The sequence below is a fragment of the Stegodyphus dumicola genome, chromosome 8 (genome assembly GCF_044657685.1).
Source record: "Stegodyphus dumicola isolate Sdum_Otavi_A_Nest chromosome 8, ASM4465768v1".
NCBI lineage: Eukaryota > Metazoa > Arthropoda > Arachnida > Araneae > Eresidae > Stegodyphus > Stegodyphus dumicola.
This window is the reverse complement of record NC_140775.1, coordinates 391,577-402,649: the sequence shown is the minus strand read 5'-3', so window position 1 is coordinate 402,649 and position 11,073 is coordinate 391,577. Positions and strand designations below refer to the sequence as shown.

Genomic DNA, 11,073 nt, shown 5'->3' with positions numbered 1-11,073 from the left:
GGGGCGTGTTAGCCACTGCGGTGGCCCTGTCTCTTGGGATCTCACTGGATTATCGCCATCTTCATGCATGTATTCGTACCTGCTCCAAATTAGGAACTTTATGTGATAGAAAATCGTATAGTATGATAATCTAGCGTAGCGCATCACGCGCGGGTACCTGACTGCAATGTACTGACGTACTGACGCTTGATCCGAAGACAAATTGTCAATTAGCAGACGATAATTTATGCTTTCAAAACTATACTTGCACTTAAAAAGAATTTCCAAGCAGACGATTTCTTTTGGAATTTTTACTTCGTAATTTGAGCAGTTAATTCATTTGCCGTTTGAATATTCTTATGTTGTAGTTATCAATCGAGTGGTTTTATCTGTGTGTTTTTGCCATTTTTCTGCATATATTTCGTTAAATAAACAATCGCTATGGATTTATCTGTAATGCTGAGAGAGGTGAGTGAATGTACATGTAAATTTATTACTTTATTGGAAATGCAAGGGAAACGTGCCGTCATTGTCAAAAAGACTTTTTATTTTCCTGAAAAGGGTAAGTGAAAATATTTTTTCTTTTTAAAATTGCTTATTTTTAATATTTTCTTATTTTCTTTCATTGTGAGAAATTAGATTTTTAAAATTTATTAATGTGTAGAATTCTAATACGAAAGTATAGAACGTGGTTTAGGAATTTAAGAAACATGGAAATGAAAGCTGTGTATGATGTTGATATTCAATAATAAATATTTTCCCTTTTTTTTATTAATATAAAGTTTAAAAATTTTTAGAAAATAATGAAGATTGTTTACTTACTAGTATGTAAGAGATAATGTCGTTATGTAGCAATAAGGTAATATTGTAAAGATGATAAAGTTAAAATGTTCCGCAATATGAAATTAAAATTTAAAAAAATCTGTTTTTATTTATATGAATACTAAAGCATAAAAATATTCACCCTGTATGAGAGACTGCGACGTTGTTTACAGTTTTAATAACTGTTACAATTCACTTACCGTATTTAATAGTTTGAAATACAAAAAATTTAGTATACTTATTTCTACATCTGTAGAGAATACATTGTGACGTCACAATCTTAGTCCCACCCATTTATGAACGTCACATAGCTCCGCCTTCGCAACTTTGTTTATACAACATTTACCGGCGATTTTGAAAAAATCGCCGCTACTGAAAATCGCCAAGCAGTGGGCTAACGCACATTTTCACCCAAAAGGACTATTAGTCTCGAATTGTGACTTCATATCGTCAATCGTAAACTTGTTTCGCTTTTCATTCAAGTCTTGTCATTTGGCAAAATTTAACATATTAAAATCTAATCTCTTATCGATTAACAAGCCAAGCTATTTAAAAGCAATACACACAGCTCTTAAACAATGTAATTTTTTACTTTTTATCCTGATTGATTTAAAATGCATTTAATTCATGATATATCTCATTGAAAACATTTAATATTTTTATATAATTACATGATATAGTTCTTCACTTTTCAAATATACAGAAGATATTTAACTTTCTGGTGTCAGTATCTTATAAAATAATTTGCTATTTCCACTCCTCATCTGTTTTGATAATCTGTGCACTCATAAACTTTCAGCCCTTTTGAGTGACTGCTAAAATCTGAGGCCTTTCAGATTTTTTTTTTAATTGCGTGAGCAGAAAGATAGAATTATATAAAACAAATTATTCTTTGATTCAAAATTTGTAATAATGTTAAGTTTAAATGATGTTCTATACTTTTGTGTTAATTTTTCTATTCTATTTATTCTATTATTGTGTTATCAAACTTTCTGTAGGGATTTCAACTGGTTAAGCTGTTATTACAATGCGGAGAATAATTTGGTTTTCAAGCTTGAAAAAATTGCAGCTGAAGGATTTTGTGGAAGGTCAAACTGGTTTTAGTTAATTATAATTAAATTTTGGGTGAAGAAGTCTCAAATTTATTTATCATAAATGTCTAAAAGTCTTCTAAATTAAATTCTGCTAGTTATGAAATTTTTCATGACATTCATTCTTTGATTACAAATTTTTTTTTTTTATTTACTAAGTTATGCCCATGCACATAATTTTGCATTTAATACCATATCTTAAATATTATAAAATGTTAAAATTATACATTTTACTTAAAAATGTGGTTGTGACAGTAAATTTTCTGTTACATTTAATCATATCTATAAACACTAGTATAGATCATTATAAACACTAGTATAGATATCATCAATAATCTATATATTATTTTGTGTATTTATTTTACAACCAATATCTGACATATGACTTGCTTTTCAAACAGTTAACATGGTGTAGTAATGTAATCTAATGGTTAAAGTTTACTATGGAATGGGCCAAATTTAATAATTTATTCATGTGTTCAGTCTGTCTCATCTCATAAAATTGCTAAAGTAAATTTTATGTACTTGCATTTAGGAATTTTGACTGTATCAGTGTAATTTTGTTTCAGTTATTATAACACGCAAGGGAAAAAATTATACATAGCTCTGTATTTAAAATTAGTTAATTAAATTCCCTAATAAAGAGGGAAGTTTTTTTTTTTTGTTTTTAAAGTTTAATTCAAAAATATGCCACATTGAGGGTTACTTTTTAACCTAATTTATAATTTTCATTACCTTAACATTACCAATAATTGTTATTTGGAATGTTATTTTAAATCAGATATTGTAATAATATCAAAATTCCTTACTTTTTGATAGGCAATCCAAAGGTGAAACAAGAAAAGAAAAAATTAAAATGTAGAAGTATATTTATTTCATAGCTCTAAGAAACAAAAACAACACAAGCACTATTTACACAAGCACTATCTATCTGCATGGTGTGGCATGTCCATTAAGACTGAGATTTGTCTGGTCAAACCCATATTTCAATTAAAGGAACTGTATGCACAGTCTTCTCATTTTCACTTCGATTTAGGATTCTGTATATACTAGCATAAGAAATCTATTAGTTCATGCAGTGTTATACATCAATATTTATAGACAAAGAATCTTTAAACCTTTTAAAAGAACTTTAAGGAAATTAGCGGACAAAAAAGTACCTCTTTTTAAGAAAAGACGGCTTTTGGTTCAAAAAGGTGACGGTTTCATATCTTTCCTGATTCCTGCAGCAATCAGTGTCTTATCCTCTCTTATCCATGGAAGACAGTAAGAAATTCGCCCTGGTACCCCTAGATCGTATGCATCAGTTTGAAGATGAACATTTGAGTGATTTAGATACACAAATTCAAAACATCTTAAAAAAGAAAATGAAGAAAAGTGCAAATTGTACATCCAAGTTCTTCCAAAATATGTTACGTTTCCTCATGTGAAAGCGTCTAAAAAAAAAAAAAAAAAACCGCCTGAACAGCTTTCTGAGACAGATGTAGAAATGGAAATTATGCAGACTGTTCCTGTGAAACAGAAAAGAACGGCTCTGAAAATAAGAGATTTTCTAAAAGAACATCAGATTTCCTGGACACACAATAAAGAACTGATTCTGGAAGGTCATATGTTTCTGGGTCCAACATTGTTCAACTGATAAACTTTCTCTTGAGATATAAAACTCAAAGACCGTTTGCTTTTGAAGAGTTTAAAAATGTACTCAATGTGAATAATTTTCCTTAAGACTTAGTGAAAAACAAGCATTTGATCAATTTAAAAACTATGTATGCTAAACCTAAAACAAAACTATGGCTGAAATTGTAATGAAAATAAATAATAAAATTTAATAACTGATTATTTGTGTTATGTTTTTTCTTTGATAATGTTAACCTGATTATTCTTTGATAATAAAAAAATAAATAATTAAATCTAATTTTTCTTTGATAAAGTTAACCTGATTTCCTAATTAAACTAATTTTTGAATACATAAGCATTATTTTCTAAAAAAGTTATTAAATAAACTTACCTTTTATGAAATAGTTTAAAAAAGAACAACACTATAATTTTCAAACTTCTGTTTATTTATTTCTAAATACGTCTTTACACGTAAATGCATAATTGTGCATATCATCTTTTTACATACAAACGTTTTTGTACATACCATCTTTTTCAATAATAAAACTTTTCATACATTGCAAAATCCTTTTTTTTTTCTTATATAATGTGATACTATAGAAGGTTCTTAAAATCCATAGGGCAGTGTGGTCAAGTCTTTTTGGATCACCCGTTTGTCCAGCGCAACTTTGTACATTTTTGTCTCCTTTTTGTTGACCACTTTTCTTCTCTTCACTTCTGGGGTGATTCAGGAAGGATTATGGAGAAGGATACTTTCATTATCATCCAGACTGCAGACCAAGCGTTTCATAGCTTCAAAATTTTTAACAGCTGGGAATTTCGGAAGTTCAACGAAAATCCTCTGACTTTGCAGCAGGCTTTCCCAGTGGCCGTCTGGTACGCATAGTTTTTTGGTCCTCCTGAAAAAATAAAACATCATGAGAAAAAGACATAACAGAAAAACATGCATTAAACATGTTTTTGGTACATATTAAATAAAGAATTTTTTAAAGTTCCTTACCTGACATGAAGGTTTTGATGACATCTCCATCTAGTAGTTCGTTGGTAAATTCTTCTAGGAAGTTACCTAAGGGAGGATCATTGCGACCATTGGTAGCGTAGATTATGGAATCTGTGTCGTGATACAGGACGTCTCGACCCAGCTTCTCCATTAAGGGGTGAATGACATCACCGTCATAGCTCGAACTACACCCATGGAAGAAACAGCCCTAAAATAATACAAATCCATTATTAGTGTTCAACATGTAAATTAAACATTAAAAGTGTAAAATCATTCAAAAGAATCTCATACAAAAAGAATGGGTATATTTTCTTACCTGAAACTGATAGACGGTTTGCGTTTCTTCGCAGAAACCCTCTACCGAGATTCCGGCGATTCTGTGCTCTGCGAAACTGTTCAAAGCATGTTGAATGGCAATTCCTTTCGAAGCAGCAACAAAGTCCAAGCACCGGATAGAATCAGGGCTGTAATTAGTGGAGTTCACATATCCGTGTGTGGGTACTATGGCAATCGTGTTAGGCTGAATGTGGCCACTCCGATACGTTGCCATACAGGCTGAGGCAATGGTCACGTATCTGAAAAGAAAAGAACAACTTCATGAGCCACTAAACATGATTATTTTATAAGAACATAACTGTAAACATAATGATTATTGTATAAAAGAATTAAGAAAATGACTTACCGGAATGAATCCACACCCGCCACATCCAAAATCTGGTCTCGAAACTCCAGGCAACAGCGACAAATATCCCAGTCCGATCTAACAAAAAAAAAAAAAAAAAAATTAAATATACGAAACATGAAATATAAGAATGAAACAAGAAGGTGGGGGAAAATACACCTGCAATAGGCCAGTATCTCTGTTTGAAAATCAAATATGTCCCCCTTGTGTTCTTCGTACCAAGACATATGAAAGCTTGTCGGGCTGATGTACTCATAGTATCCGGGCTGTAGTACCGGTCCTCAGGCAGCGGTCCGACATAATTTCGATTTTCCCTGGAGTTGAAAAGACGGGGGAAGTAACCCTTTTTCAATTCGCTGAGACCGAAGCAGCCCGGCAGCTTGGCCAGCGCCATCTGTAGAAAATTTAACGAGTCTATGACCCGAATGTTTAGACTAGGGTGTCTTAAACACATGATCATAGACCCGTTAGGGATCACCTCCGGCGCTGTGCCTTGCTCCAGGAGCCAGGCCATCACGAACTGTCGGTCGATCCTGTAAGTAAAAAAATATGAATAATATTGAAAAAAAATAGTCATGCTTAAAGCATGCAAACTATGGTATTTTTAACTTATCCTTTCATGTTGTGTGCCACGGCGGTGAAGCCCTTATGCTGTGGGGTGAACAACCAGGCACAGAAATCTTGACATGCCGTGTATCCCGGAAACACTTTTTCTGTGCCGTCGGCATACTGAGCCACCGCGAAATTTACAAGATGCTCCCTCGAAGACTGGTCCGTTTCAAAGTTAAAGAAAATGAACTTGTCATCAGAATTCTTCGGGGCAACACGTCGCAAATAACAACGGTGCTCAGCAGCCACCACAAATTGGCCGCAAGACGGACACTTGGTGGTTCCACATATGTGAAGCTCTTTAGGGCACTTACGGCGTTCAGTCACTTGGCAGCATTCCCTGCACAGGTATACCAGTAACGACAATTAAATTTTTTTAAAACATAACAATTTCGAGAAAATTATATGATAAATAACTTTGTTCATTAAGATACATTTTCAAAACACTTACCCTGTCGCAAAGTGAAAACTCTTGGTTTCCAGTGAGAGCTTTGTGTGCTGCACAACTGGCATCACAGCGGCAGAGACGGTCACAATCCTGACATCGTTGGGGCTGGCCCGGAAAGCAGTCGGTTCCCAAGCATATGGGACAGGCATTGGGCACATCGGTGTTCTTTAACGCGCCGATAGGTCTTCACACACTGATAGGTTCTCACAGGTCTTGCAATAATATTTGCTGCCAAAAAACCCTTTGAGGGATTTGATCACATCGTAATGCCCATCGTGGAGCCATCAATTGATCTGTTGAGCCCTTTCTCTTCTTTTATAGACCACCTAAAATAGAGTAAGACAAAAAAAAGTTTCTCTTAAAAATATGAGGGCTATTTTTTTTTCAACCTACGATAGGCTATAAAGAAAAAATGGGTGAATACACAAAAAAGATTTTATTACCAAAAGTAATGTACAATACAGGTTATTTTTCTATATAATCACCTTGATGATTGAGGCATTTGTCATATCTGTGAACAAGCTTTGCAATACCCTCTTCATGAAATGTCCCCGCCAATGATTGGAAGTGAGTTGTGACGGTTTCTTTCAGCTACACGTCATCTTGGAAGCGCTTCCCGCCAAGCGACTTCTTCAGTTCAGGGAACAGATGAAAGTCACTCGGCGCTAGACGGGGACTATATGGTGGATGTTCGAAAATGTCCCATTGAAATTGCTGAAGAAGCCGTTGGGTTACACGAGCGCTGTGAGGACGGGCATTGTCGTGGATCAGAACAATTCCAGAAGTCAGCATGCCTCTTCGTTTGTTTTGCATAGCTCTCCGTAAGCGTCGCAAAGTTTCACAATATGAATCTGCATTAATTGTTGTTCCAGGTTGTATAAACTCCACAAGCAACACACTTTTTTGGTCCTAAAAAACAGTTGCCATAACCCCAAGGTTGTTAAAGGTTCGTTTGAATTTTGTGGGTCTCTTTGGAGAATTTGTGTGCATCCATAGTTGTGATTGTCGTTTCGTTTAGGACGTGTCATATTGAACCCATGTCTTATCACCTGTCACAATGGATTTCAAAACCCTTCTCCGTCAGTATTGTAACCGTCAAGAAACTCAAACGCTGCAACCATTCGGCGAGTTTTGTGGTCGTCAGTCAACATCTGTGGGACCCAGCGAGCGCAAACTTTTCTGTAGCACAACTGTTCAGTAACGATAGAGTACAGGGAAGGTCTTGAAACTTCCGAAAATTTCATCGATAATTCACTTATGGTGAACCTTCGATTTTGCTTAACCGCTTGATCAACTCGTTCAACAATGTCGTCTGTAGCGACAGACTTGCGTTCTTGACCCCCTTTATCATGCACATCAGTTCGGCCATCTTTAAACTTTCCACACCATTCACGAACAACGCCAACACTCACAAAGCTGTTTCCATACACTCGACTCATTCTTCGATGGATTTCCGCTGCACTGTTCCCTTCTGCCTGCAAAAAACGAATAACAGCTCGCAATTCACACTTGGCGGGAGAATCACTAGCGACAGCTATGTTTACGTGACTGCAACTCAACAGAAAATGGCGTGTTGAATACGCCAGTGACAAAACGTGTGGAGGGGGAGATGCGCAGTCGCCTACTACGCACACCAACCACCTACCACATACCTGACCATCATACTGTGCGATCGGAGATTGAAAAAAAAAACAGCCTACGTAAAATCCAAAATCGAACCGTTTAGAAATCAGTTTTTAACATCTAATTACATATATAAAACCATCTAAAACTTCCACGGCGCATTGAACATGGAAACGATTTGCATACATGCATGCATTTTATGTGTAAATGCATTTTATGCATTCAATATTTTCTAGTTGTTAACATCTAAATGCTCAGAAATATATGCCTAAATGTTAAATTAATCATTTCGCAAATTATATTTTTAACATAGGAACAAATTGTCTTCGTGCATACATGTAAATAAAATCTGAAAAGTTAAAGTAATCAAAAAAATTCATCGTGAATTCAATTTTATAAGTTAAAGTTTTTAACATCGAAACGAACTGTATATATGCATAAAGTTAATTTAAACATTCAGCGCGCACTTAATTATTCCAACTTATATTTTTAACTTCGAAAAAATGTTTCTATAAAAATAAATTCCAAATTCTATTATCGAAAAATCTAAAATCTTTCAGCTTTTTACCCATTAACATAGAAGCGAATTGCATACATGCATAAAGTTAATTTAAAATTTCTGCGTGCATTTTCACAAGATATAATTTTAACATGGAAACATAATAATCCTAAATTATAATGCTAGTCATTTGATTTTTGTAGCTGATTTTAAAATTTATTTATGTACAAAATAAATTTTACCATAAATATAGTATGGAACCACAAAATACAAAAGAACTAAAATCAAGTTACGATTTTAAAAAAGGCCCCAAAAATGTAAAATCTCGTTTATAAACATAAAAAACAAATTTGAAGACAGAAATATTTTAATTGAGACAAAAATAATGACTTACCCGGTTCAAATTATCCGAAGAAAAGACTGCAATTTGAATATCCAGATGGTCTTCCGCAAATGTGCAAGGGCCTAGAGACACATTCGCGGATGTATGAGCTCTTTTGCACGGTTCACAAGAGCTGGTCGGCGACGATCTTTCATAGCATTGATGGCAGTCGTGTCCTCATTCAGATATGCCAACGCATAAACAATCGCCTTAGCACAGCACAGTCCTTCCTCATCGTAGGGTATGGATCAGATAGATTGTTTTCTTAATCTGTCCATGGAGATGTTGATCACTTTTCTGTTTCCACCGGCACCCACAGGGCGTTTTATGGTGATCACATCAACTGCAAATCCTGCGTCTAGCTCGATTTTGTCTTTGGACTGCAACACTTTCATGACAGCAGCCCAAATCTTTTCAACTGTAAGGGCCGAAACTGCCATCAGGGACGTGCCAATCGGTTTATCCAAGCCTTCTGCCTGGATGCAGAACCGGATGAGGTCTGATGGGCGCAGATTAGCTGTTGTCCGGCGAACGAGTTGCTCAAACAATTCCCGGACGGTATCTGGAATTCGTACCATTGGGATTCCTTGTACGTCGTGAGGCAGTCGTTCGATGTCTATTACTGGCCCGGAAAGTAATTTCCTCGGCTTGCTACTTGTGGTTTCGGCGATGAGGCTTTTCTGTGAGAATAATCGCCTCATCGATCTGAAAAGTAAAAATAAAGATAAGTTTTCGGTAATAATCAAACATTTTCAAAAAAAGACATTCATGTAAAAAGAAAAATACACGCCGATCGTTCATCGGAACCAGCCATATATATAGGGCCATGAGCTGATGACAGAAGTCTAAAAAATAAATACATTCATTTTTAGTAATAAGAAAAAAAAATATTCTAATAGAATCTAAAAATGCTGAAATACTTAATTATATTTACCTCGAATCCGGAACCCACTTGATAATACAAGGGCAGAACCAGGGGATTTTCCATGAATATTTGATCCACTTCATCTAATAACTATCAAAATAAAAGTGGATTCATTCAAAATAAAATATGGTAATATAAATGGTAAAACACATTCAAATAGAAATAAAATACGCTACGAAAATACGTGTAAAAACTTACATCGTCATCCGAATCACGAAAAGGACAATCCTCAAATAACACCTAACAATTAAAAATTTGAATTAATAACACATTCAAAAAAATTCGTGTTTAAAAATAGTAATCTAAAACCAAATAGAAGCGAAAATATACTTACATTAGATGCAGAATAAACAGGCTTGGTAGACATCTTGTAGATAAAATGGCGCAAGAGAAAATCACACAAAGCAAGATAACGTTTACTCAGCAACAACCAGAGTAGAAATGATTGCAATCGTCAACGCAAGCGAATATGTAGGCGATGTACAAAGAAACAAATACTCTGATTGGCGGAAATAAGATATTGTTAGCGAGAATCTGATTGGTCGTTTAAGATTGTATACATTCGCCACGGAGGATGTAGAAAGCGTGAAGCGGTTTCGGCATGCTGCAACGTGAAAGAGATGACATTTGCGTGTTTCTCCCAGTCTAGTGACGTCATGGTTGTTTTTCTACTCAACGCGATAATGTGACTTTGCTTGAAAGGTCTCGCTGGCATAGTGGTTTGCGCAATCGCCTTCCATAACTAAAAGTTGCGAGTTCGAATCCCGCTCGTTGAGTTATTTTTAAAATTCAGGGAAAATAATATTAAATTCAATAAAATTTAATTAAAGGTAATAATTAAAATAATGACGTACTAAATAATTAAGACACTTATTAATAAGAGGAAATGAATAAAATTGATGACATACAAAATAGTATTAATATTAATCAAATATCAAACTAATATTAATCACGTGTCAAATAATTAAAAATAATAAATTTAAAGAGAAGTCATTCCAATCACGTGGTTCAAGAGCTTGTTGCCACAAAACCTAAAAGTATATATTCGATGCCACAGAAAATAAAAACTTTGAAAAATCGGGTCGTTGCCACAGAATAAAAACGAAACTATGCATGACGTCATTCCGTCCACGTCATCCCATCCATCTACGTCACTTCCGGTTGTCACGTGATCCAAGATGGTGGCGATCACGCCCCTTTTCGGTGACGTCACTTCCGCCTACCGGTTACGGTGGGTTACTACTAACAGTAAATCGTACCAAAAAACCAGTGATACTAAAAATTTATAGTCTTTCATTGCATTTCCCAGAGATTCTGTTTTGCTTTTAATTTGTGAATCTTCGGAAATGTCTGATATTTATGCCGAAAACAAAACATATAGGCGTTGAAGAATACC

At 34.9% G+C, this 11,073-nt stretch overlaps 3 protein-coding genes across 4 annotated transcripts; all 3 read right to left on the bottom strand.

Moving 5' to 3' along the window:
• Positions 1 to 3,934: 3,934 nt before the first annotated feature.
• On the bottom strand, positions 3,935 to 6,053 carry LOC118206055 (uncharacterized). Its single transcript, XM_035378332.2, has 5 exons — positions 5,351 to 6,053; positions 5,192 to 5,269; positions 4,826 to 5,084; positions 4,510 to 4,717; positions 3,935 to 4,408 (listed from the first exon to the last, which is right to left on the bottom strand). The coding sequence occupies exons 1-5, from the start codon at positions 5,416 to 5,418 to the stop codon at positions 4,296 to 4,298; spliced, it is 726 nt and encodes a 241-aa protein (XP_035234223.2). The 5' UTR covers positions 5,419 to 6,053; the 3' UTR covers positions 3,935 to 4,295.
• LOC146995610 (uncharacterized) lies at positions 5,801 to 10,369 on the bottom strand. Of its 2 annotated transcripts, XM_085821482.1 has the most exons (6): positions 10,012 to 10,369; positions 9,876 to 9,917; positions 9,687 to 9,767; positions 8,765 to 9,457; positions 6,252 to 6,574; positions 6,008 to 6,140 (listed from the first exon to the last, which is right to left on the bottom strand). In XM_085821482.1, the coding sequence occupies exons 1-4, from the start codon at positions 10,042 to 10,044 to the stop codon at positions 9,404 to 9,406; spliced, it is 210 nt and encodes a 69-aa protein (XP_085677608.1). In that variant the 5' UTR covers positions 10,045 to 10,369; the 3' UTR covers positions 6,008 to 6,140; positions 6,252 to 6,574; positions 8,765 to 9,403. The 2 variants fall into 2 exon arrangements, with proteins under 2 accessions (XP_085677607.1, XP_085677608.1); XM_085821481.1 differs by lacking the exons at positions 9,876 to 9,917; positions 10,012 to 10,369 and having other exon boundaries at positions 5,801 to 6,140; positions 8,765 to 9,767.
• On the bottom strand, positions 7,313 to 7,687 carry LOC146995611 (protein GVQW3-like). Its single transcript, XM_085822890.1, has one exon. The coding sequence runs from the start codon at positions 7,685 to 7,687 to the stop codon at positions 7,313 to 7,315; it is 375 nt and encodes a 124-aa protein (XP_085679016.1).
• Positions 10,370 to 11,073: the final 704 nt, after the last annotated feature.